Genomic DNA, 25,787 nt, shown 5'->3' with positions numbered 1-25,787 from the left:
ACTAAACCAAAGCTAAGAAGTTTCCTGAATACAATCAAATACTTTGAGGGACAGAGTAAGTGGGGTACGGGCCTGAGGACCATGCTTTCAGGGGACATCTAGGTCAACTGGCATAACAAAGCGTATTAAGAAAAGATTCTGCATCCTACTTTGGTGAGTGGCATCTGGGGTCATAAAAGCTTGCAAGCGCCCATCTAAGATGCATCAATTGGTCCCAACCACCTGGAGTAAAGGAGAATGAAGAACACCAAAGACACAAGGAAAACAGTACCAAGAGACAAAAAGGGCCACATAAACCAGAGACTTCATCAGCCTGAGACCAGAACTAGATGGGCTACCACCAATGACCGCCCAGACAGGGAACACAACAGATAGTCCCTGATGGAGCAGGAGAAAGGCAGGGTACAGAACTAAAATTCTAGTAAGACCAGACTTAATGGTCTGAATGAGACTGGAGGAACACCAGAAAGCATGGTCCCTGGATTCTCTATCAGCCCAGAACGAAAACAATTTCCGAGGCCAACTCTTCAGACAGGGATTGGACTGGACTACGGGACATAAAGCGATATCGTGAGGAGTGTGCCTCTTAGCTCAAGTAGATAGAGGAGACTAAACGTGCAGCTTCTGTCCGGAGGTGACATGGGAAGGCAGAGAGGGTTAGGAGCTGGTTGAATGGACATGGGGAATCAGGGGTGGAAAAGAGGAGTGTGCTGTCACAGTATGGAGAGAGCAATTAGAGTCACATAACAATGTATGTATAAATTTTTGTATGGGGAAAAAAATAAATAAATCTGGTATTGCTTCAGAATTGCATGGGGTAATTTTTACCCTAGTGTTGAGGACTGGGATTATCTTCATCTCTTCAACTTCAGCTGGACTTCAGTCAGACTTATTTGACGCTCTTTGATACAGTGCTCTTTAAAATGTCTCCATGGCTTTTGCAAAGTCTACCAAAACTGGAAATAGTCGGCTACTATACGTAACATTACAATTAGTTCTTGACATATTTTCCTTAAAAATTAATCATAATCCACAGCAGTATCTAGCTGTTCCTTACAGTTACACCTTGGTCTAAATTAAACTGCTGAAGGTATTTTATTGCTTGCTTTCCAAAAGGTGTTTTAACTGATGCTGAGGTGAAAGTTTATGCATAAAAACACTTCACTGATACTTTTCCACACATAAATTACAGCCTCTTCAGTTGATTTTTAAGTGTCATGTACATTTTCAAATCAAAATTTATCACTGACATTCTTTTAACATTTGCTCCCCATCCTAAGCTCTTCCAAATGCCAAAGTTCCTTACTAATCTTCAAGTACCTATTACCTGTGCATTTTTCTGGTCTTTCTTTCACCACTTCACATTCCAAGTTTTTGTCCTTTAGACACTTTCACTTCTTAAAGTAAGCGCTGTTAACTCCTTACAGTACCTAACCATACGGTTAACATTCTGCATAATCTTACTCCTTTTTTTAAGTGTAAACCTCACTGTAATTCCTCTTCGGGGTTACCTCCTTTCCTAAATTCCTTCCATTACCACTGCCGAAAAGCAACGCATTTATACGCCCCTATTCTTCAGCTCAAAACTTTTATCTGTTTAGCGCTACTAAAAACTACTTGAAAGCCCCGGATGCCTCGTTTTGGTACTCCATGGAAGCTTTTTACTTGCTTTCCTGTCCTACCTGGGCAGCCTCTCCCGTCAGTTGTGTGGTCCCTTGCTGCCCCCAGCACTAGAGTGCAACTCACTACAGTGCATTTCTTTTATTCACCAACACTCCCGGCATCTCCTTTCATTTCTGCGCATCTATCTATCCCTTCGTGAACCTCCATCCCAAAAGATTCTGTATCCAGGTGTCCATATCTCAAATTAGAATATCCCTCGCCTGACACTGCCGGCGCTATCTGTACGACTTTTAAGAGCACACGCGAGGCTGAACGTTTCTATCTCCTCCAGCAGCACCCGCTCCCTACTGAGTTCAGTCTTCTCTCGCGCTCTCTTCGTGGAATGCCTACTTTGGGGCAACCTTTTGGCTCAGAGAAGTCCAACCTTGCAGCCTCTGCCCCGTGACCTCGCGAGCCCAGCACGCCACTCAACCTTAATTCATCCCATTCTTGGATATTGTCCCCCAGTCCCAGCTCCCCGAGCCAGACCCCAGATTAGACGAACGCCCATTTGCTCTGGTGGCAACAACTCCCCGGCCCGGCCCCTTTCACACCACTCAGTCCAGAGTGACTCGGCTCCTCACCTAGCTTCGACCGGGACTCCTCCAGTTTCTGAATCTGGTTCTCCAAGAAGAGCATCGCCACCGCGAAGGCCACCACCGCCAGCAGCTGCAACTTGGGCGGCATCATAATCCTGAGGAGCCCCATGAAACCCGCTGCTCGGGATCAAGACATACCGCGGGGGGCGGGGAGCGGGGCCCCGGAGGCGAAGGAGACGCCGGGAACAGCCCACCGAGCCAGGAGAGAGGCAAGGAGAGCGCGACAGCCAGAGAACCACCGCAGCGACCCCCCTTCTCGCCTCCCCGGTCCCCCGCCCCCAGGCGCCAGCACCAAAGCCGCCGGTGCCCTCTTTTCCTCAGCAGACTCAACGGCCACCCCCTCCAAAAGCCCGCGCAGCGAACAGCTCGAAGCGGCTGCCGGGCTCTCGCCTCCCTCTACTGCCTCAGTCCCCGACCCCCGCGCCCGCCTGCCCACCTCCCTCTCTTCCTTCCTTCCCTCCCTCGTTTGCTCGCGGCCGCGCGCTCCTCCACTAGCGCTGCGGCTGCGGCTGCGCCGCCCTCGGCCCCGCCCCCTGCCCATCCCCCCTCCGCCACCACGCGCACGCATCCACGTACGCTGCTCGGCAACCAGACGCTCCACCCTTCATCCCTTTCGGTTGTGCTTATTGGCCCGAAGGCCGGAGGCACGTAGCTCCCTATTCGCGTTACGGTTGGTTTCCTCTCCATAGGTCTCAACTAAGGCAGCATTCGATTGGATAAGTTTGGAAGAGAAGGCAGGCTGAAACTGGTGAAGGCGGGGCTTCATAGCCGCTTGACGAAATGTCGTCAATGAAAGGTAGGAGCCGGAGATGCACAGATTTGGGGAGTTTAGGAAAGTGCCTGATTTGGGTTATCGAAAGGACCTAGCGACTGTCTTTATATTTTATCATCTTTAAGGTTTTATATGCCCTTAGATAATACCCGTCTCTGCAGAATGAGCTATTTGATGGCAACAGCCCTTAGTAGTCTGTTTTGGATCAGGCTCTAGAGTGGACGCCCCTAGCTGAGGGGTCCTCTGTCCAGCCAGAGACCTACAGAAGAAGCTGGCGATGGCGCTTCGGCCGGGAGAATACTTTTGGCCTGCGTTTGGGCTGCGTTTGCTGTTGATGACCATGTTTCAAGCGGTGAGTGGAGATCACTTCCGCGGCTTCCTTAGGGCGAATGGGAGGGATTGCACCTAGGAAGACGGAAGATTTTGGCCCAATTTGGGAGCCACACTTGAAGAGAGCAGGAAGACTGAGCTTTCTTAGGGATTACTGCGTCCGGAATGCGACGTGGCTTAGTTCCTCGGCTGATGCTTGTCCTTCCCCGCCCCCGGTTTCTAGCGGCGCTGTTCTGTGTCTTGGGTACTTATCTTTCATTACAGAACTCCAGTCAAAAAAAAAAAGTCTGTAAATCACACAATGAAAAAAACAGTGACAAACTTGGAAAGGAGTGAAGGTTTTCTAAACGGGCAGAAATGCGGGGGACGACCGTTCGTTATGACGAGGCTCCCAAATCTTAGAGGAAATCCCTCGATTCTTTGGTCCAGGCCCACAATTCCAGTTTACTTCTCGCTTTTGTTAGTGTTCTCTCTACTTCAGTTTTACACAGTTTTTTACCTTGGTTCTCCTCTGGCATTCATGTACCACTGTGCGTACTTCGATACGGTTTGTGGTTTTAAACAATGTTACTGCACTCACAGTAATTGCTGTATACGAAAGTAAGTATAATTTTAAAAATGAGTTTTTTAAAACGATGGGCCTTAATCTCTTAAAATTACGCAGTGTAATCAAGGTTTAGTGTTTTTCTGTTTTTTTTCCGTTTAGCGAAATAGATGCGTTCTTGATCATTGAACCTTTTGATTTATTTTTGTATTCATTCACGAAACAGCTATGAGGTTTGCAGTTCATACTTTGCTATCTAAATAATAAAACTTTTTATAGCCACTTTGTTAGCTTTTGGAGCCCTGGTGGCGCAGCGGTTAAGAAGTACGGCTGCTAGCCAAAGGGTCGGCAGTTCGAATTCACCATCCGCTCCTAGGAAGCCCTATGGGGTAGTTCTGCTCTGTCCTGTAGGGTCACTATGAGCCGCAATTGACTGGATGGTAACGGGTTTTTTATGGGTGTTTGCTTTTATCTTACCTCAGCTTAATTCTTTTTTCAGATACTCTCTTTACTAAGCCTCTGAAAATTTTTCTCTTCGGAGACCTGGTTTATTTGATTTATCCAAGATTTAGGAGGAACTGGAGACTATACCCTGGAGCCCTGGTGGAGCAGTGGTTAAGAGCTCAGGCTCCTAACCAAAACGTCAGCAGTTCAAATCCACCAGCTGCTCCTTGGAAACCCGGTGGGGCAGTTCTGCTATGTCCTATAGGATCTCTGTGAGTCTGAATTGACTTGACGGCATTCGATTTGGTTTGGTTTGGTTTGCCTTGAATTACCACAGCTGCATCCTAACTAGTCTCCCCATCTCTTTTTCTCCCTTTCCAATGCAGCCTTTACAGTGCATCCAGAGTGATCTTGCTAAAACTTAAATCTGAATACTTGAAACTCTTCTGTGGTTCTCTTGCTTTTAAGGTGAAATCTGTCATCCTTAACATGACTAGTCTATCCAGACTTATCTTCCAACAATTACTGGTGGTGCACTGGTTAAGCACTTGGCCGCTAACCAAAAGGTTGGTAGTTCGAACCCACTAGCTGCTGCACAGGATAAAGATGTGGCAGTCTGCTTCCATAAACATTAAACCTTGGAAACCCTATGGAAAAGTTCTACTCTGACCTGTAGGTTTGCTGTGAGTCAGAATCCACTCAACGGCAATGGATTTTTTTGGGAGAGGGAGGGAAAGGTAGGGGTGGCAGCTGGGGTCACTTGATTTAGTATATCTCACATACTGTGTGCTCCTTCATGCCAGGTCTTTGAACTTGTTGCCTCTGCCTAGAAGCAGCTTCCCAGCTTTCCAGCTTCCCGTCTTCTCCCCAACCCCCAACAAAAATATGGCTATCTTCTACTTGTCCTCTAACCCTTCTGGTCTCAACTGAGAAGTCACTTCCTCAGCAAACTTCCATATACCCCAAGTCTAGGTGTCTCTCCAATGCGTGCCGGTGGTGATCAATACTTTTTTTCTCTAAGGCACTTTTCATGGTATTTGTTACGGATTGAATTGTGTCCTCCAAATATATGTGTTATAAATCCTAACTTCTATACCTGTGGTTTGGAGCCCTGGTGACACGGTGATTAAAAGCTCAGCTGCTAACCAAAAGGTCAGCAGTTCAATTGTACCAGTCACTCCTTGGAAACTATATTTAAAAAAAAAAAAAACCCATTGCCATCAAGTCGATTCCAACTCATACCCAGTCTGTGGAGAGAGTAGAACTGTCTCATAGGGTTTCCAAGGAGCAGCTAATGGATTGGGACTGCCGACCTTTTGGTTAGCGGCCAAGCTCTTAACCACTGTGCAACCAGGGCTTCTGGAATCCCTGTAGGGGAATTCTCCTCTGTCCTATAGGGTCGCAATGAGTCAGAATTGACTCTGTGGCAATGGGTTTGGTTTGGATTTTACCTGTAGTTATTGTCCCATTTAGGAATGGGTTTTCTTTGTTACATTAATGAGGCAGTATTAGTGTAGGGTATGTCTTAAATCAATCTCTTCTGAGGTATAAAAAGCAGATTAAGCAAACAAGCAAGCAGAGATGGGAGAAGATAGATGCCAGGCCACATGTTGATTGCCAAGGAACCCAGGAATAATCTTTAAGGAGACAGAGAAAGTCTTCCCTTAGAGCAGGCTCCCTGAGTTTGGGCTTCTAGCCTCCTACACTGTGAGAAAATAAATTTGTTTGTTAAAGCCAACTGCTTGTGGTATTTCTGTTATAGCAGCACTAGATAATTAAGACAGTGTTCTTTTGTTATTTCTTGATATTCTCCCAGACTTGACTGGAGCCCCATAGAGAGGGACCCTGTCTTTCCTGTTCACTTTTTTATCTTTAGTAGGATACATATCCAGTGATACAATACTTGATATCTAAATGAGGTATTTGACAAATGAATCAGATAATCCATGAGCAAAGATCTGAAAATATAGAAGTATGAGGCCTGCTTGGTTGGAAACTGTTTAGAAGGGATGCTGGTCATTATCACCCCTTGTATTCCAGTTACCTTTATAGATCTCTACTATCAGTGGTCCCAACTGGAGGTGTCTGTCAGTATCCTAGAGGGGTGGGAGGGTTAACATACAAACGCCTGGGCTCTGCCTTAAATCTCCTGATAACTGTACAACTCTAGTTGTAAATATACCCTAGACAGAAACCTTTTGAGGACAGGAATCAACTTATCCATGATTTTGTGAGGAGATAGCATCCTAATTTACACACAGTAAGCCATCAAATGAAACTGCTGGATTATCAACCATACCACGTTATTCCACTTAAATATTCCCAGTGATAGCCATTCTACACACAGCTTCTCAAAGTGTTCTCTGCAAATTCTGCCTATTGAATTCATAACTCATGAAGAAGTGTAACTTAGTGAAAATACTAAAGTTTAAGAAAATCTTTTTTAGTTTTAACTGCTAGTAACTGTAAGTTAAGACGAATTAATTTACTCATGGCCTTAGTTTCCTTATTTCCTTCTCTATAAAGTAAGGTCATTAAATAAAATGCAAGAATCAACTCAGAGTCACATATAACCTCTCCCTTGCATCCAAAAAAAACCAGTCCTGTTGCTGTTGAGGCGATTCTGACTCATAGCAACCCTATAGGACCAAGTAGAACTGCTCCATAGGGTTTCCAAGGAGAGGCTGGTGGATTCAGACTGCTGACCTTTTGGTTAGCCGCCTGAACTCTTAACTAGGGCTCCCTCCTTTGCATATTATATTATTATGTTTTGCACTGTGTTATACTAATCCATAGTGTTAACCACATCATAGTTGTGTATGTCCCTACACTCCCCTCCATCAGCAAATCAGAATGTAGTCAAAGGGAGTACTAACTAACCCATTGCTGTCCAGTGGTTTCCTACTCATAGCAACCCTGTTGGACAGAGTAGAACTGCCCCGTAGGGTTTTCAAGGCTGTAAATCGTTACGGAAGCAGACTGCCACATCTTTTTGCCATGGGGTGGCTGGTAGGTTCCAACTGCAGACCGTTCAGCTAGCAGCCGAACGCTTAACCACTGTGCCACCAGGGCTCCTTAAAAGGAACACAGGGACCATTTTTCTTTTATATTTGTTTTTCATTGTGCCACAAATGGACTTGTTCATTTGAACCTCTCTGAGGTGTAAATGGATTCTGGTTAATTTGTGTTGTCTCATGCTAATAGTCACCAGGTTATCTGTAGCTTATGTAGAGCAGTGATGAACCCTACGCACTCCCAAATGTACAAAAATGACTCAAGAGAAAGAAAGAGGATCCTGGAAGTGAGAACCAGGAAAATTCACCTTTGTTAATCTGTTTTGGTGGTGTAATGGTTAAGAGCTCAGCTGTTAACCAAGGTCGGCAGTTTGAATCCACCAGCCACTCCTTGGAAACCCTGTGGGGCAGTTCTACTCTGTCCTATAGGGTCACTATGAGTTGGAATCAACTACAACGGGTTTGAGAGTTTTTTTGTTGGTGGGGGGTTATATCGGGGGTTTATACCAAGATACTTGGCTTCCATGCAGGAAACCAGGTTTGATTCCAGCCAATGTACCTCATGTACAGCCATCACCCATCTGTAAGTGGTGGGTTGTGTGTTGCTAGGATGCTGAACTGGTTTTGGTGGAGCTTCCAGACTAAGTTGGAGTAGGAAGAAAAGCCTGGTGATCTACTTCCAAAAATCAGCCAGTGGAAACCCAGTGGATCACAACAATTTGCAACCGATCGTGGGAATGGCAGAAGACTGGGCAGCATTTCATTCTGTTGTGCATGGGGTCGTCATGAGTCGGGCCAACTCGACAGCAGCTAACAACAACAAGGCTTATACCAGTATATGCAAATCCTGCCTCTTTTGTAATAACTAGCATTTTTAAGGGAAAAAACCAACAAAAACCTTGAAAATGAAATGGAATATGGAGGCTTGTTTGAAAAGCAGCAAAGTTAGAAAAACTTCTGTTTGTCAGTTTGCTCAAGGGTAAAAGAAAGCTGGGTAGAATAAGTAGTTGTCAATAGTGAAAGTTAGCCAAATCTTTGGGACCTGACAGATAAATTAAAAAAGGAAGGAGGCAGAGATTCCTTGATACGTGAAGTTAAGCTACTGCTATGGATAGAGGATGAAACTATCATCAGGATTTAGCTTATGCTTTGTTAATTCATACCTCTGAGTCCTCAGACTAGACAAGTTGAGTTTTTACTCACTGTGTCCGCACCTCTTAATAGCTGTAATTTCAACTTAATAGCAATGGATAGCTATCAACATTTCAGTGAGATCACAACTGGGAAGGTATAGTCTGAAAGTACATTTTGAGTATGCTTAAGCGTTCGAAAAGTGATATTTTACTACAGTGTAAGGGAGCTGTTTACTAGGACTAAGTGGTATTGAATCCTTCATTCATAATATTCAGAAAGGCACTGTACTGAGAAGCAGTCCAGTATGATACTCTGTCTTTGATTCTGATACTCCCTTTTTTTTCAAAGATTAACATCTTGCATAAGGTTACAATCAATGGATCACATAGTTAGAGTTGTCAGCATTTTTGTTGTTATTCTTAGTGGTGCATATAATAATGGTGCATCACGGATTCTGTGAAGGGTTTTGAGGGCAGGCCAGGATTAGAGGCTTGATGCTGCCACCTATTTGTTGTATAGATTTAGGTAAGTTACCTTAAGTATCCTAGGCTCTGTTTCCTTCTGTGTAAAATGGGGATAAAACCCGTTGCCGCTGAGTCGATTCCGACTCATAGCAACCTTATAGGACAGAGTAGAACTGCCCCAGAGGATTTCCAAGGAGTGCCTGGTGGATTCGAACTGCCGACCTTTTGATTAGCAGCCGAACTCTTAGCCACTACGCCACCAGGGTTTCCAAAATGGGCATAGTAGTGAACTATAGGGTAATTGAGATTAAATGGAATAATAATGTGACGTGCGTAACAAAATATCTGTTTTGAGCGCCCTATATCGGACATGTTTCTGGTATTCATTTTCATGAGGTTCATTCTGTAAAACCACCTATTTGATTTTGTCTCAGAAATCTGTTCAGAATTAGAAACCTATGAGTTTCCTGAGAGCAAAAATCAGTAAGAGGCAAGTAAACATATGTATGTATAAATACGACAGAACGCATGACTATACCAGACTTTTGTCTAAAAAGGTAAAGTTACAAATAGTTAATCCATTATGACTGCTGCCGCCAGAACTCATAAAAACTGGAAGAGACTAAGTCGATGAATATGCTTTGAAGAGGGATAGAATCTCTTACTCTCTTACCCTGACAGTTCTACTTTGAAATGGGGAAAGTTAAGCTGTTGAATGGCTATCCCAGTCAAGATCATGTCCTTAGAATCTGTGTTTCTTACAAGTATGATTAACTAGTTTTAAATTTAATATTTGACCTTAATGTGCAAATTTAAATGCTGTTCAGTTATTTTTTGTTAATAAAATGTAGGTATAATTTTGATCTCTTCTATAAACACTTTATAGCATTTGGTGTTTATCTGTGAAGTGCTTATAAATATCTGCTAACATCCTTAGTGAGACACAAAGCCTTGAGTGTGCAAAACCAATGATAGAACAGCTAGAAAAAAGCTCACTCATGAAACTCAAGATACCTTATATCTCTCCTACTCTTAACCCCTGCTCCATATCTAATAAAATACTTAGATTAAGTACCCACTGTATACCAGGCAGTGTATACCAGGCAATGGAGCCCTGGTGGCCCAGTGATTAAGCACTCGGCTGTTAACCAAAAGGTCGGTGGTTCAAACCCACCAATTGCTCCGAGGGAGAAAGATGTGGCAGTCTGCTTCCATAAAGATTTTCAGCTTTGGAAACCCTATGGGGCAGTTCTCCTCTGCCCTATAGGGTTGCTATGAGTCGAAATCGACTCGACGGCAGTCGGTTGGGTTTGGTGGGTTATATACCAGGCAGGATAGTATATCCTCTGTGTACGTCTTCTCGTTTAATCCTCGAAACTCAGTGTGATAAGTTACAATTGTCCCCATTCTGAAGTTCATAAGTAAAGTTACTCCATGCTGGTGCTTAAATAAAGATGTCCTCAGACTTAAAAATACATGCCACCTCTCAGTAGGTGATCAATAAATGCTGCAATAAAAACGTATAGTGCAACTGCATGGTTATTCATTTGAGATCCTTATTTTGTAAAACATGCTGCTGACCTTATTAAGCATTTTGATTTTCAAAATGATTTCACTTTCGTTGCCTCTTTCAATTACTATGGTTGCATAACAAATTAAAATTTAGTGGTTTAAAACAGTTGGTTTTGTTTGTTTGTTTTGGTTTTTTCCTCACAGATTCTGTGGGTCAGTAATTCAGATAGGGCACAGCAGTGTTGGATGTCTGTTCTATGGTTTCTGAGGCCTCAGCTGAAAGACTTTAAGTCCGGTGTCTGAAATCATCTGAAAGCTCTTTACTCACATGTCTAGTAGTTGATGCTGGTTGTCATCTAGGAGGCCTCAGTTGCTCTCCACATGGGCCTCTTCATGTCGTCTCTGTAGTTTGGACTTCTTTATAGCAGGTGGCTAAGTTTCAAAGGTGAGTGTTCCCAGAGAGAGTGAGCACTAGCCAGACAGAGGCTGTTCTCTTTTTTATGACGTACTCTCAGAAATTGAATAGTATCACCTCACTGTCTCTTGGTCAGAATAGTCACAAGTGCCCGCCTAGATTCAAGCGGAAGGAACATAGACCCTACCTCTCAGTGGAGGATTGCCAGTCACATTGTAAGAAGAATGTGTGGGGTAGTGTGTATATATTGATGCAGCCATCTTTGGGAAATATAATTTAGCAGATTGTTATACTTCACTTTCAAATTACCTGTGAAATAGATCAGGCAGATAGATCACTTTACTAATGGAAAAATTACCAAAGTAAGTTCTTATAGCTAAACTAGAGAGATCTAGCACAAAAGCTAACCAATAAACTCAGGTCCTCCCACTAGGCTGCAACACTTGATCAAGTTTCTTTTTACTTTATCAGTTTTGAACATTATGTGCATTTCACTTTCCTGAAGGAAAAACTATATATAAGGTGTATCAAATTAGGGTATGAACTTACATAAGCCCAATGGGATGGTCAGCATGGGGGCAGGAGGGTATGTCAGCAATACTTAGTTTTTTACATTGGAAAATGCCACTAGCTTTTAATATACCTGGTCAGTTTAGAAGTTCTACAAACTATTGCCAGTCGACCAAATCCAGCCAGCTGCCTATTTTTGTAAAGAAGGTTTTGTTGGAACACAGATTGTCTATGGCTGCTTTTGTGCTACAGTAGGAGAGTTGAGTAGATTAGACAGGAAACCATATGGCCAGCAAAGCCTAAAATACTCTCTGACTCTTTACATGAAAAGTTCACAGACCCTTGGCAGTCAAACAGTCTGAAATTCCCCTACTTGAGGCTGTGGCTTTGTCTAATTCATTTGTTAAATATGTGAGAACTAGCACAAGTGCTGTAAATACAGAGAAACAATACATGCCCTCAAAAGAGCTTGCAGTATTGTTTGGGGAGTCAGTCAGTCCTAGATTTATATATGGTACAGAGTCATAAGTGATGCTATTTTGTAGCTATGTACAGAATTCTTTCTCAGAAGAAAAGTACTATGGCTAAAAATTAGGATCTGATTTTTTCAGAGACGGCTTTCTAGAAGATTGATACTTTTAAAAATAAGTAGGAATTAACTAGGCGGGAAAACATGGGAAACAGCCTTAGATCCAAGGAGAAGTATGAGCGAAGGTATGTTGGATTAAGAGTTTTATACTTTGAGATACTAGAGTAATTCATTATAGCTGGAAAGTAGAATGGGATTGGGGAAAGAATGAGAGAGAGGGCTGGCAGTGACTGTTTAAGACATTGAGGCAAGAAAAGGTTTGAGATCTCTTTAAGAGACAGAATTGTCAAAACTTGTTAATTGAATGGTTATGAGAATGATGAAGAAGAATGAGGAGTCTAGGATGACTGACTTGGACAACTAGGTGATAAGGGAAAATGGATCCATTTTATGGAGACACTGAATGCATGAGGAAGTATAGATTTAAATTGAGAAGGTAAGTTTCACTCTTGGGAGATTGTGACTTTTGCAGTGCATATACAACATCTAAATGAGACATCCAGTGAGCTGTTGGCTCTGAAAGTTTGACACTCAAGAGGAATTGGGAATTTTCAATAAATAGGTAATTCAAGGCTATGGATAGAGATGAGGTCATCCATAAAGTATGAAGAGTGAAGAGAGGACAGAAAACAGAACTCTAGGGGAACAACAGCATTTAAAAGATGTGTAGAAGACGGAAGAGAAGGAGGACAAGCTTTTGGAAGGAGCAGCTGAAGCAGCAAGAGATGTTGGAAGAAACCTAGTAGGGAATGGTATCACAGAAGCCAAGGGAGGAGATAGTTTCAAGAGAGGGTCATCAGTTTTGAATGTCTTTGCACTTGGTGATTTTGGCAAATTCAGTGGAGTGATAAGATCAGAAACCAGGTTATAGCTCAATTCAGAAATGACAATATAGGGAGCACATTTAGAACCAGAGGGCATGAACACACTGAAGGACTAATGAAATGAAGTCCCTGAAGAGATAGGAGAGGAGAGAATCCAGAGGAATTCACTGAGACATGACAGAAGAAGGCATAAAGGAAGAGAACTAATATTTTTTGAACGCTTATTTTACCATTCTGATTCAGTATTTTATACATTTTCTCATTTAATCTTTACAATTTGTTTTATGTAGAATGTATTGCTCCTTGCTTTACCAATGAAGAAATTAAGGCTTAGGGAAGTTGGCTTGTCTAGGGTCACACGTCTTGTAAGTGAAGAAGCTAGTGCCTGAACCCAAGTTTTGTTTCTGCTGTGCTGCTGCCTGCTCCCACTGCATCCCCTTCCTACTTTTCCCATGTTCGATGTGAATACAAATAAGTTTGTAGGGTATCGTAGAGACCTAGAAGTTAGTATTACCCTATAGAGCCTTATGAACAGATGCCAAGTTCTTAAAATGAAGTGGAATTACTTTTTTTCCCTCAGGAAATTCTTTAAAAAAAAAAAAAGTTTAATAAAATAAATGTATCGTGTAATAGAATACATGTTATAATGAAATGACATGTCTTCATTAATCTATATTTTAGCTAAACTGAGAAATGACAGGTTTTTTAAGGGAAAAAAGCTTGTGTGGGATGTGGGGGGTGGGTGGGAAGAACCAAACTCTTATGTAAGATTATAAAGTTTAAAATAATTAAGAATTTGTCTCCAAATGAAACATTTCAGTAACTCATGTTCAGTGTGTTAGATTTTGACAGCCCCAATTTCCCCTTTTTTGGAGCTTTATAATGCAAGTATAGAATTATGTTTTGTTTCTCATTCTTTATTCTCAGGTGTCTGCATTTGGAGCAGAATTTTCATCAGAGGCATGCAGGGAATTAGGCTTCTCCAGCAACTTGCTCTGCAGCTCTTGTGATCTTCTTGGACAGTTCAGCCTGCTTCAGCTGGATCCTGATTGCAGAGGATGCTGTCAGGAAGAAGCACAATTTGAGACAAAAAAGGTATTGTTTTCTAGTATATCTCTTCCATTGGATGGTTTAATTGAGATAAGGTAAAATATAATAAATTGCTTAATTACCTTAAATAGAAAGAGCTGTCTAGCTTTTAGTTTTTAGTTTTAGAAACTCAACTGCTTTCTTGCTTAGCCTATGAGATCAGTCAAAGCAAATAGAAAGAAAACAATATTGTTACGTATCAGGATCTCATTCCACCATAGTTGTCCAGCAAAGGGATCACAGAACCACTAACTATAGCACACTTGGATGCTAGCTCTCCAGTCTTCCTAACTTCTGGCTAGATGAAGCCCAAGAATAATTAAGTGCTTTTATTCGTTTGTAATAACCACACAGTCTTATGGTGAAATTCGAGATTAAAGTAAACCACCTAGTACCTGGCATGTGTGATCACTGTGAGTCGGAATCAGCCCAACAGCAACTAACAACAACAATACCTGGCACATGACTGGTAGACAATAAATTATAACTTTGGATCTGGTTTTTTAAAGAAGGATATAATCTGTTAATTTACATGCCGGTAGCTAATATTTCAAGACATTTCACCTTTAACTTTTGAAAATTGAGCCAAGGGTAGATAGTTGTAATTATCCAAGTAAAACCTGCTGTGTTTTGAACCCTCTGTTCAAACTGAAATTAATTGTGAACTTGTTCAATTTTTCAATCTTCTCATTAAAACTCTTACATTTCTTTAAATTATAAAATGGCTTGAAGAGATAATTTATATTAATCAGATAAAACTGACTTAGTAAGGTCCCTGTGTTTGGCATGAGAAAATTTTAGCATCTCTTTGTTCATTTTTTGATTTTCATATTCTTTTTCATTTGTGTATACTGGATTCTATTCCAGGTGTTATGGTTTGTAATATGGAGCCCTAGTGGCGTAGCGGTTAAGAGTTTGGCTGCTAACCAAAAAGTTGCAGTTCTAATCCACCAGGTGCTCCTTGGAAACCCTACAGGGCAGGTCTCCTCTATCCTATAGGGTCGCTATGAGTCGGAATCAACTCTAGGGCAACGGGTTTGGTTTTTGTTTTTTTATGGTTCGTAAAGCTTTCAAATAGTAACTGTATCTTATTGTTAGGTAAAGAAACCAAACCCATTACCATCGAGTCAGTTCCAACTCATAGCTACCCTATAGGTTTATTCTTAGCACTAAGTACAGTTTTATATTTCTAAAAGAAAACCAATCAGACAGGCTTTAAAAATGTTAATGTTTAATCACCAAAATATAGTACTTGATTTCTCAGTATTGTCAAGCAGATATTCCCAGGTCTTTAAAAAAGCTGTGCAAAGTCTTCCATATTTTTCACTTTTTTGGTTCATATGCCAGTAGTGTATTTTAATGTTTAGAAGATCTCTGTACACGCAAGTCAGTCTTTAGTGCGTGTAAATAAAATCTAGATGGCAAGTTTTAAAATTTTGATTTTAAATTGATTAAAACATAGGGCTTGACTAATTTAGTATAACCCTTCTTCCATGTTTTTTTTTTTATGAGATGTATTCACATGGGACAAATTGTTGAAGGAATCCGTATGAGTCATCCTCTCTTTATCTTTAAGCTATTATTCTATGAATTGTACTACTCTACAACCAACAATGACTATCATTTGGACACTAAACTTATATGAGGATTGAATAAAAATGGTGCTTTATAGTAAGCAATCTTTATCATTCTTCCACCTTGTGATTAAGAGTAATTTGAAAGGTTCTACCCTTTGGTTGGCGTTCTTGAATGGCACAAACGGTTAAGTACTAGGCTACTAACCAAAAGGTTGGCAGTTCGAGTCCACCCAGAAGCACTTCAGAAGAAAAGTCTGGCAGTTTACTTCTAAAAAATCAGCTGTTGAAACCCTGTGGAGCACAGTTCTACTCTGACACACATGGGGTCGCCATGAGTCAGGCCAACTCCATGACAGTTAATAATTCTCTTTGATATCAAATATGTCTAAACTGTAAACCAAGTACATATAAAAGCTGTTTTTACTTATTGCCTTTTCTCAGTAGCTCTTCATAATATCCCAGTTTTGTGATAGTTTTAGTGTAGCGAAACTTGAAACACACACTTCTAAAATTTTTTATATTCCATTCAGTTTTCATCATTAATTGAGCTATGTGCAGTATCTTAACACCTTTCAGCAGTTATAGCTCAGCAATAACAGTGAACAAGTAGTATGCCAGTTAATGTATACCCGACTAATTATAAGCTGGAATGATTATTGTATCTTAGTACAAGTGAGCTCTCCTAATACACCTTTTATGCTATATCCAGTGGTTTTTTTGTTTTATTTTTGTTTTGTCCTAGTCTCTGATCTCTAAGATATACGTACTTCTCATTAAGTATTTGCTAGCATCACTGTGAGTTGGGATTGACTCGGCAGCAACAGGTTTGGGTTTTTGGGGTTTTTTTTTAAAGCATATTGTTTTCATTGTCATCGAGTTGATTCCGATGCATAGTGACCCTATAGGACAGAGTAGAACTGCCCCATAGAGTTTCCAAGGCTGTAATATTTACACCATTACCACCCCAAGTTATATTAGCTATAATTCTGTACCCAAAGCACTTGAGGATACCTTGATTTGCATTGACTCCACTATAGTATATTGTAAGGACCCCTCATGGCACAGTAGTTAAGCATTCACCTGCTAACCAAAAGGTTAGTTATTCAAACCTACCAGCTCCTCTGCGGGAGAAAGATGTGACAGTCTGCTCCGATAAAGATTACAGCCTTGGAAACCTATGGAGCAGTTTTACTCTGACCCATAATGTTGCTATGGGTTAGAATTAACAGCAACAGGTTTGGTTCTCCCCTTCCCCCACCCCCACCCCCACCCCATATTGTAACTGTTTTGCTTTGTTTTCTCTCCCAAGAAATTGTGCTCTTAAAGTCTAGAACTGTTTTTTGTTTCTGAATCCCCAGCCTTCAGCATATGCTACATATTTAATAAATTTTTGTTCCTGAATAAGTTGTTATTATTAAGCACAAGTTGGAAAAGGTAGTAGTATTTAAAATTTTGTTGAAAATATACTTGAGTTTAGTGTATGCTTTTCATATATTTCACTTATGTATCTTGAATTTAAAGAATAAGAAAACTTGTCTCCATGTTGGCATTTATCCATGAATAATGCTCTTTGGGTGTAATTGTTCATCCAACTACAATAAAGATCTCTTGTTCCTATATTTTTGTTATAAGGATATTGTAAGCATCCCATATACAGCTTAAAAAAAAATAAGTTAATTATTTAGCATAATTTTTTAGTGATTCTAATCTGGTTACTAACATTAATAAATATTTTTTCAAAGTGTACATGACCATTGGATTAAAATACCAATTTTTTTCTATTAAGAATTTTTGAACATCTGTTCTCTAAAATTTGTTAGATTAAAGGTAGTATTACTACGGGGGTGTGGTATTTTCCTCATCTTTTTCTAATCTTTCCAGTTCTGTGATCTTGAACTTTCTTATGGCAGCTAGGTGCTTTTTCCTGTCTCTTTATTCGTTTAAAGTTTTCATATCTTAATAATATCAGCTTCTTCCAGACATTGTTACTGTAGAACTTTTGTGTTTACCTTTAATCATATGCCTGTATTTCTATAGCTTGTACGTGTTCTTTTTTAGATTTTGATTTACCAAGATCTTGTAGTCATACTGGTTTCTCTTCTTTCTTAGAAATACTTGTAATTTAATTGATTTTTAGTGCTTCCTGTCTTTTTGCATTTACATCTGTCTTATTTCTGAACTACTGTTTGAGGATTGAGCTAGTTATCAAGCCAGTACATCTTCTTAGGGATAAGAATCCACTTAGCTAAATTGCATATATATATGAATCAATAAGCAAATTCATTTCACCTTTAATTTGCTGTTCATTGAGTCTTGGCTGTATCAGGTGGAAGTTTAGAGTAGTGGTTAAGAGCACAGGCTCTAGAACCACAACTGTTGTTAGTCGCCATCAAGTTGATTCCAACTCATGGTGACCCCATGCATGCAGAGTAGAACTGCACCATAGGGTTTTAGGGTCTGTGATCTTTCAGAAGCCAATTACCAGGCCTGTCTTCCAAGGTACCTCTGAGTGGGTTCAAACTGCCAGTGTTTTGGCTAGTAGTCAAGTGCTTAACCGTTTGCACCACCCAGGGATGCCTCAGGGATTCCTGCCTAGATTCAAATCCTGTCTCTGCCACTAAGCTGGTGATCTTAGACAAATTATTTGATCATTCTCTGCCTTATCTATAAATTGGATAAAATAATAGTACCACTTTATAGGTAGTATTGGTTGTGAGTGTTGAGTTAATATATGTACACTGTTTAAAATGGTACCTGGCATGTCGTAAGTATTTAATGTTTGCTGCTGGTGGTAATGGCAGCAGTAGTAGTATCTGGTTTGCTGATGAGAAGCAGTAAGAAGAAGGAAAAAATGTGAAGAACTCAGAATAGCATGATAATAATTGCTATTGGGAAAGTTAAGATTAAAAGAAAATAGGTAAGAGATGCAACAAACTTATTAGATTTGCCAACAATAAAAATTTTAAATAAAAATTTTCTGTTACTCCACTTTCAAGCTCCTAGATCAGTTGATACAAGGGGAAGTATCTTATAACAGATTTATGAAAACTTTTACTGTTTGCAGCTATATGTCTACATGAAACAAAATATAGAAATGAATTATGATGGCAAATATAATTTCAGATTTCGATTTTTTGAGTGCTACTAATTGACACATTTTAATAAGCAAATACTACAAATTTGAACTTTAAAAATGTATGCTATTTGAGCATTATAAAATACATGAAAGATTGCATTTCGGGAAAAAAGTTTTTTGCTGCCAAAAACCGTTGGTAAAGTGGAGCTCAGTGTTATTGGAACAAACCTAGTCTAAAAATTGAAGGAGACCCATATTTTAAAGTGATTTTAGAATAAAATGTATTCTTGGTTTTCAGACTTTTTCAGATGACAGAGCAGGTGGAAGCAATAATATTCTTTGAAATCAGAAGTATTATAGCAGAAAGTAGATTAGCCAGTAGCCAGGTGCTATCGAGTCAGTTCCAACTCATAGCGACCCTATAGGACACAGTAGAACTGCCCCATAGGGTTTCCAAGGAGCAGCTGGTAGATTTAAACTTCCTTCCTTTTGGTTAGCAGCCGTAGTTCTTAACCACTACACCACCAGGGCTCCGAAAGTAGATTACATTTTGCAATACGAAAATAATCACTTGTGAAAAAAGCATTCTATCAAACTAATCACAATTATTTCTAGTTTTCCCACTAACATTCCTCTGCTACTTATTTTTAATCTCACTTGCTAGAAGGTGAAATACTAACAGATATCAAAGGTTTAAGGAACATTTGGAGAGAAGCTTAAAAATGATTCAGAGTGATATTTATTTGAGTTTTCAAACATAGTGGTCTAATTCACAGAATACCTAATTCTCAGAATTTTGTATAATTATTGGCTCTGGAAAATAGCTCAGGAGTTCAGGAATTTGATAAAGGGCTATTGTTTCACTTACTAAAAATCTACTGAGATAATAGAAAGAATGAAGAAAATATTTATCTTGAAATAATGGTCTTATTGCACTGGATTTGAATAAGTAGACCTAACTGGTGCATAAAATAAATTCACAAATATAATTAGATCCCCTCCGCTTCCCACTCCATTACCTAGTGGGAGTTAGACTAATTTGAATTTACCTGCTTTATATGGTTGCATTATCATTCTCAGTGTGTGTGATACTCTGCCTTTACATTCACATGCTCACCAAGCGGACCAGAGACAGCATAGAGTGTACGGATGTAGTTCATTAGAAGTTCATCCTCTTCTCTTTTTTATAAGACCTTTGAGAGAAAAAGTTGAGTTTCATCTCAGCTTCATTGATTACTAGTTTTGTGACTTGGAGCAAGCAAATAACTCCTGGATCCTGAGTTTTGACTTAATTACGTTGGCTCACCTTTGAGTGTTTTGTACTCGTTCTGTGCTAAGTATTCGACTTATATTATCTGTTTAATCCTCCCAGCAGCCCTATGATTTAAATACTAATATCCCTGTTTTAAAAAGATGAAACTTGGGTTCAGGGCAGTGTAAGTAATCTGCCCAAAGTTACCTAGCAAGTAGGTACCAAACCTGGTTTCATCTCAGGTGTTTTTGACCCCAGAAGCGCAAGTTTTTAAACCTCTGCACTCTTTTGCCTCTCATCTCGTAAATGTTACTGTAATATCTATATCACAGAGTTACTGCAAGAAGACACACCCAGACTGGGTTTCTGAGTGTCCTTTTGCATTTATAGTTAAGTTTTAATAACACAATTTCATTACTTGTTTTTATTTAAAATTATTAAGTCTTTATTCCTCAGTTTACCGCAGACTTTAATGGCTCTCATATTTGTTGTTATTTAAGAACATACAGTATTACCAAATTTGGCTTTAAAGCCCAACCAAACAGCGTTTTATGTAGGTCACACAATTTTTCTTAATTCTGGTAAAAGAGCATCAAAACATTTAGTTATTTTCAATTACATGGAAATTCTGGTGCCAATTTCAGAGTAATTCAGAAGGCAGCTTAAACAGCATTATTCAAGACAGTGGCAAATTTAAGCTTTAGCCTGTCGGAAACAGAATTCTATTGGCGTGTAAAACATAGAAGGATGAAATGGAGGTTAAGCTAACTAACTGTGCGTGAAATTGTAGTAGCTAAAGAAATTTCACAGTTGCTTAAAATAGCTTTGCTTTTATAGTGTGTCTGCAGTGTCAATATGTGAACTGATTTCTTCAAAGGAAACAAAAATATAAACAAATGTCTTTAACAGATTATTCTAATTATAATGTAAAAACATTATTCACAAAGAAGCTTTTTTTAAAGCTATGAATAATGTTTGGCAACAGTTCAGTTTCAATTTAAGTATCACTAAAACTCCTGAGTAGGAACAATACTAAATAATGACACAAATACCACTAACATTCATTAAGTTCTTAATATATGGAGGCACTGTTCCAAGTACTTTACATGAATTAATTTATATAATTTTCAAAACTCTGTGAGGTAAGTACCATTATTCTTCACATTTTATAGTTGAGCTGTCTGAGGCATAGAGATCTTAATTGCCCAAGATCACACATCTAATAAGTGGCTGTAAGTGTATGTACCGTTTGTGTCTAACAAAGTTTTACAGCCTTTTTTATGGGGTTATTTAATTAAGCTGAAAATATTACTTCAATTTATTTTTTATAATTTCTAAATGTGACATTTCATCTGCCTTAAATATTAAAAATAAACGTAGTGAGTTTTTTAGGTATTTAAAATTAGGATCATCTTCTATCTATATATATTAAAACATTCTGTTACATTTGCAGATTGTAATATTTAAAAAGGAAGTAACCCTTAAAGTTATTCATGATCTATCTCCAGGCTACCTTACAACTACATTTCCCGGGCACACCTGCTTCAAAGTCGTAATAAACTTTCCGTGTATACACTAAGTATTTCTTCTTGGTATAGGCTCTAAGAATACCAGAGTAAGATAAAAGACACTGCCTCAGAGAGTAGAAAAACAGACATATGAACTGGACTGCTAGAATGCAGTTGACAGGATATTCTATGATTGTTAGACTGAAACGTAGTATCTAATGTTTTGAAGATAACCATTAAAAGAATTAAAAATAAATAAAAATTGGAAAGGAAGAATCAAAGATCTTTTAAAGTTGGTATAACAGTTACTGTATATATAGCCATATTAATCATTATGGTGTGACAAAAGAACTAAAACAAGCAGTTTGAAAGTTGAGTAGAGAGCAGGAACAGATGAGGAAGATTTTACTTCTTATTTTATACCCTTGTGTAGTATTTCTTTTTTATCCCAGTTGTACTGATTTCTTTAAAGAATTCAGTGAGATGTGCTATAAACGAAATATACACATGTGCTATGAAAAGCACACAGAAGGAAGGGCTTAGCTGTTTAGCAAATCAGGTAAATCATCACTTGCTTATACAGGAGTTGATGCTTATTGGTAAGTTGGAAAATGATTAGACTAAGGGTGTGGGGATATATGCCATTTAAACATGGCTGCACTATTTACAACTGCAGCCCCCACAGGCCTCTATGCTGCACAGCATGTTGAGACCTGCTCCAACATGTCGAGACTTATCCGGATGTGTTTTCCCAAACCTATTGTCCCTTTACTGATAAACTTGTTTACCTGAATTCCTTCTCCCTTGCCCACTCCCAAAGCCCATTTGTTGTGTTAATTGCTTTATCGCTTGCTGTATTGACTATAAAATAAACTCCTGGGACTGAAGTGGGGGTCGACTCCTCAGAGTGACCCTCCTGACCCCACTTCTCTGTAAGAGTTGTGTAGTTGGTTACTGTCTTCGCCGTCCCGATTACCGTCGCCGCTGCGACATAAGGGGATCCCTGGCTGAAGGAAAAGTTAATAAAAAAGGCACAGAGTTACGAGAGAATGTAGCCATCTAAGATAACTCATGTAGCTTGGTTATGGTAAGAGATGGTAATGGTTAGATAAACAAGTACCAGATGATGTAGGGCCTTCTGTTCCTTGATTAGAAGTCTTGACTTTATTCTATGTGGTGGACCAAATGAAACAACTGTAAACAGTGAAATGGTGTCAGATTAGTATTTTAATAACTTTTGTTAGTGGTGTGAATGATAGTTGATAGGGCCAAAGGGGATAGTATTACCAGGAAAATAACTTACATTGCCATTTTCCGGAGGAAGGTTACAAGGGCTTGAGCCAGCATATTGACAATGAAAATGAAGAAGGGACAGATTTGAAAGAGATTGAGACAGTAAAATCTACAGGATTTACTGACTGACTGGATGGGCGGGTGGGTTGTGGAGAGAAGGGATGAGTAAGGATGCTTCCCTGTGTTCTAATTTGAGGAACTGGTAAACCCAATTCAAGAAGACTGTTCTAATTTGAGGAACTGGTAAAGCCAATTCAAGAAGACTACAACACACTTTAATGACTAATTACAGGGTGGCTCATTAAGGCAATGATGGTAGATGGGAGAAGGGGCAGCAACAAGAAGTAACTTTTAACAAAACTTAACCCTAGAGACAAACTGCCTTTCAGTTTTCTTTTTGAAGAAATAAGTGTTAAAAGTTTTAATTTAGATGGCGATTGCTTTCTTTAGTTTTAGTAGGGAAATACTATAATTTAACTTATGCCAGCATTTTTTTTCAGATATAGTTTATAACCGTTATTAAGAGATTTATCATAATTGCCCCCTTTTCACAAAGGTTATATAATATCCACATTAACACAAAAAATTTGATTTCTCTTTCGGAAAAGCAGCTTTTGCTGCCACATATATAGCACCTTCATGTTCAGTTTCTGAAGGCTGGCAATTGAACGTTTGAGTGTTGAAACATTTTTGACTGGATCTCAGTTTTTCAAAGTAACAGGAAAATAAGTTGTATTTCTCAAACATTTAAGAGAAAAAAGACATTGTGTTTTTTTCATATTGAGTTTTGCCATTTTCTGAAATATTTTTATATTTATTACCAAGGGGCTGATCGTTTTATAATTTAAAACTATTTAGTAAAGGGATATTCAGGCTTAAGGTCATTTTTACCAATTCTTTGGATATTTTGATTTCAGGAAATACAGTGACCATGTTCAAGTTGTCTTAAGTTACATCCTTTCAGTATGTTCTATTTCCTGAGTATCGTTAGAATTAAATGAAGTGTTCTCAAGCGATGGCCATGAATCATTCATACTTGTAGCTGAAGTATGTATGGGTGTGTCTGTCTGTCTGTGTGTTTGTTTCCAGGTGAAAGTCTCATTACTACAGTCTTGCTCGCTCGTTAATTAAATAATTTTTGTTGGTCGCAATGCATCGGAATCGACTTGAAGGCAGCGGGTTTGGTTTTTTGAGTTTACGGTAGATATGTATATAGATTCTATTCCACATCATAGCACTGAAAGAAGTCTAGTTCTTTTTCTTAGGTTTCTTAGTTAAAATGATCTGATCTAGAATTTGATGTCAGAGAAACACTTTCAATTTATTTTATTTTTGTACATTTTCATTGAGTTTTTTAATGGAACATTGATCGTATCTTTGTGGAAAGATTTTCCCCAGTGCGTTATTACCTTCTTTAGAGCCTAATTTAAATTAAGGTAGATGTTACCTTGCTTGTTTTGTAACTTTTCTTTTCTTCTCAGTCTAAAAGCAGAAACTAAAGATACGGAGAGGAATAGCACTTTAATAGTGTTGTAGATAAAGTTTTAAACTTCCCATCATGATTCTAGTGTACAGCCAGTGTTGAGAACCACTGGTCTAGGCTAATTTTGCGTTTTTAGAGCTTGAGAAATGTTGGAGTGGCCATTCTAATTACAGAGGAATAGTAAATGATAACTTCTAGTCTCTGAACAGAAAACTCCATTAACTATGCATAGAAATGAGTTTCAGGTACACAACTTGAACTTATTCAGTAGTATGAAAGCAAGCATTAAATAGCTGTTGTCACTTATTGAGCATCTAAAATATCCAGATATTTTGCATGTGTAATTTTTTTTTTTACTTCTTGTAACAACCCTGGAAGGTCGATATAACAAAACATTGCCGTTTTAACCATTTTTAAGTGTACAATTCAGTGCCATTACATTCACAATGTTGTGCAACTACCACCAGTATCCATTTTCAAATAAATAATTTCCAGTCACATCAACTCCATGAAATGTCAGAGTATCAGAGTAGAGCTGCTCCATAGAGTTTTCAGTGGCTGATTTTTCAGAAGTAGATCACTGGGCCTTTCTTCCAAGGCACTGCTGGGTGTCCTCAAACCTCCAACCTGTTGGTTAGCAGCCGAGTGCACTAACTGCACCACCCGAGGTGCTACCCCTTAAGTAGTGACTCCCTACTTTCCCCTTCTCCCAGCCCCTTGTAACCACTAATAAACTTTTGTCTCTGTGCATTTGCCTATTCTAAGTATTTCATGTAAGTGGGGCCATACCATGTGTGTCCTATATAGTCTCTGACTTATTTCACTCAGAATGATGTTTTCAAGGTTCATCCATGTCACTGATGTTTGTGACCACTTCTGCAAGCTTTTAAAATTTACCACAGTCTGTAGTTAATTATTTATTTGCCATGAAAAACAAATGTTTTCGTATGAACACTACGAATTCATGAGTAAAATGCCAAGTAGCATAACAAATTAATGTTTTTAGAATGTCACTTTAATAACGTTAAAGCAACTTGAGTTACTTTTTTTTTTAATTTACCTTAGAATGGAACTAAGTACAATCTACTCTCCAAAGTATGCCAAAATAGGCATTTATTTTTGTTAAAGAAATAATTCTCTCCATTCAGTACACATACATTGAGTAGCTTTATGTCCAGTTCTATAGGAAATTAAGATAAATAAGACATTTCTGGCCCACAGTCAAGTTATAGAATATTTATAGTATAAGAGCAAAATTCTGTGGATGTTTACTAGGAAAGTCCATGAGACTAGGAAATCAGAGTTTCCTGGAGAAGGTCACATCTGAGCCTATTGAAGAATATGTTTCTAATACTTTGAATTATGTAATAAGTTGATGTTTTGTGGTACAGAGAAGTGCTTTTTATGAATGGGTTACAGGTGTGCTAGGATACTGAGTCCTTTAGCCCTTGGGACAGCCAGGTGGGGCCTGGGGTGAAAAGGTCATTTCAAGTTACATACAGCCTCCATACAGTTACTACCCTTTTCCACTGTACCTGCACTCGTTTCCTAGAGCTGCCATAACAAAGTACCATAAGCTAGGTGCCTTAAAACAACAGAAATTTATTTTCTCACAGTTCTGGAGTCTAGGAGTCTGAAATCAAGATGTTGGCAGGGTTGCTTCCTTCTTGGAGGCTCTAAGGGAGAATCTGTTCCA

At 39.2% G+C, this 25,787-nt stretch overlaps 2 protein-coding genes across 4 annotated transcripts in view; one reads left to right on the top strand and one right to left on the bottom strand.

Moving 5' to 3' along the window:
• The window catches only part of HS2ST1 (heparan sulfate 2-O-sulfotransferase 1), a 182,650-nt gene extending 179,926 nt beyond the window's left edge, over nt 1-2,724 (bottom strand). The window contains exon 1 of one of the 2 annotated variants that reach the window (XM_004378710.3): nt 2,247-2,724. In XM_004378710.3, the coding sequence (XP_004378767.1) occupies nt 2,247-2,370 (124 nt within the window). In that variant the 5' untranslated portion in view covers nt 2,371-2,724. The remainder of the gene's footprint in view (nt 1-2,246) is intronic. The other variant, XM_023733354.1, reaches the window with a different exon arrangement.
• Nucleotides 2,725-3,233: 509 nt separating this feature from the next.
• Nucleotides 3,234-25,787, top strand: part of SELENOF (selenoprotein F) — a 38,703-nt gene continuing 16,149 nt past the window's right edge. The window contains exons 1-2 of one of the 2 annotated variants that reach the window (XM_023733353.1): nt 3,234-3,385; nt 13,741-13,905. In XM_023733353.1, coding sequence (XP_023589121.1) covers nt 3,311-3,385; nt 13,741-13,905 — 240 coding nt within the window. In that variant the 5' untranslated portion in view covers nt 3,234-3,310. Of the gene's footprint in view, nt 3,386-13,740; nt 13,909-25,787 lie in introns of both variants that reach the window. The other variant, XM_023733352.1, reaches the window with a different exon arrangement.

This window comes from Trichechus manatus, unplaced genomic scaffold, assembly GCF_000243295.1.
Source record: "Trichechus manatus latirostris isolate Lorelei unplaced genomic scaffold, TriManLat1.0 scaffold00058, whole genome shotgun sequence".
NCBI classification, from domain to species: Eukaryota; Metazoa; Chordata; class Mammalia; order Sirenia; family Trichechidae; genus Trichechus; species Trichechus manatus.
The sequence above is the reverse complement of the archived record's forward strand: the minus strand, read 5'-3'. Positions and strand labels throughout refer to the sequence as shown.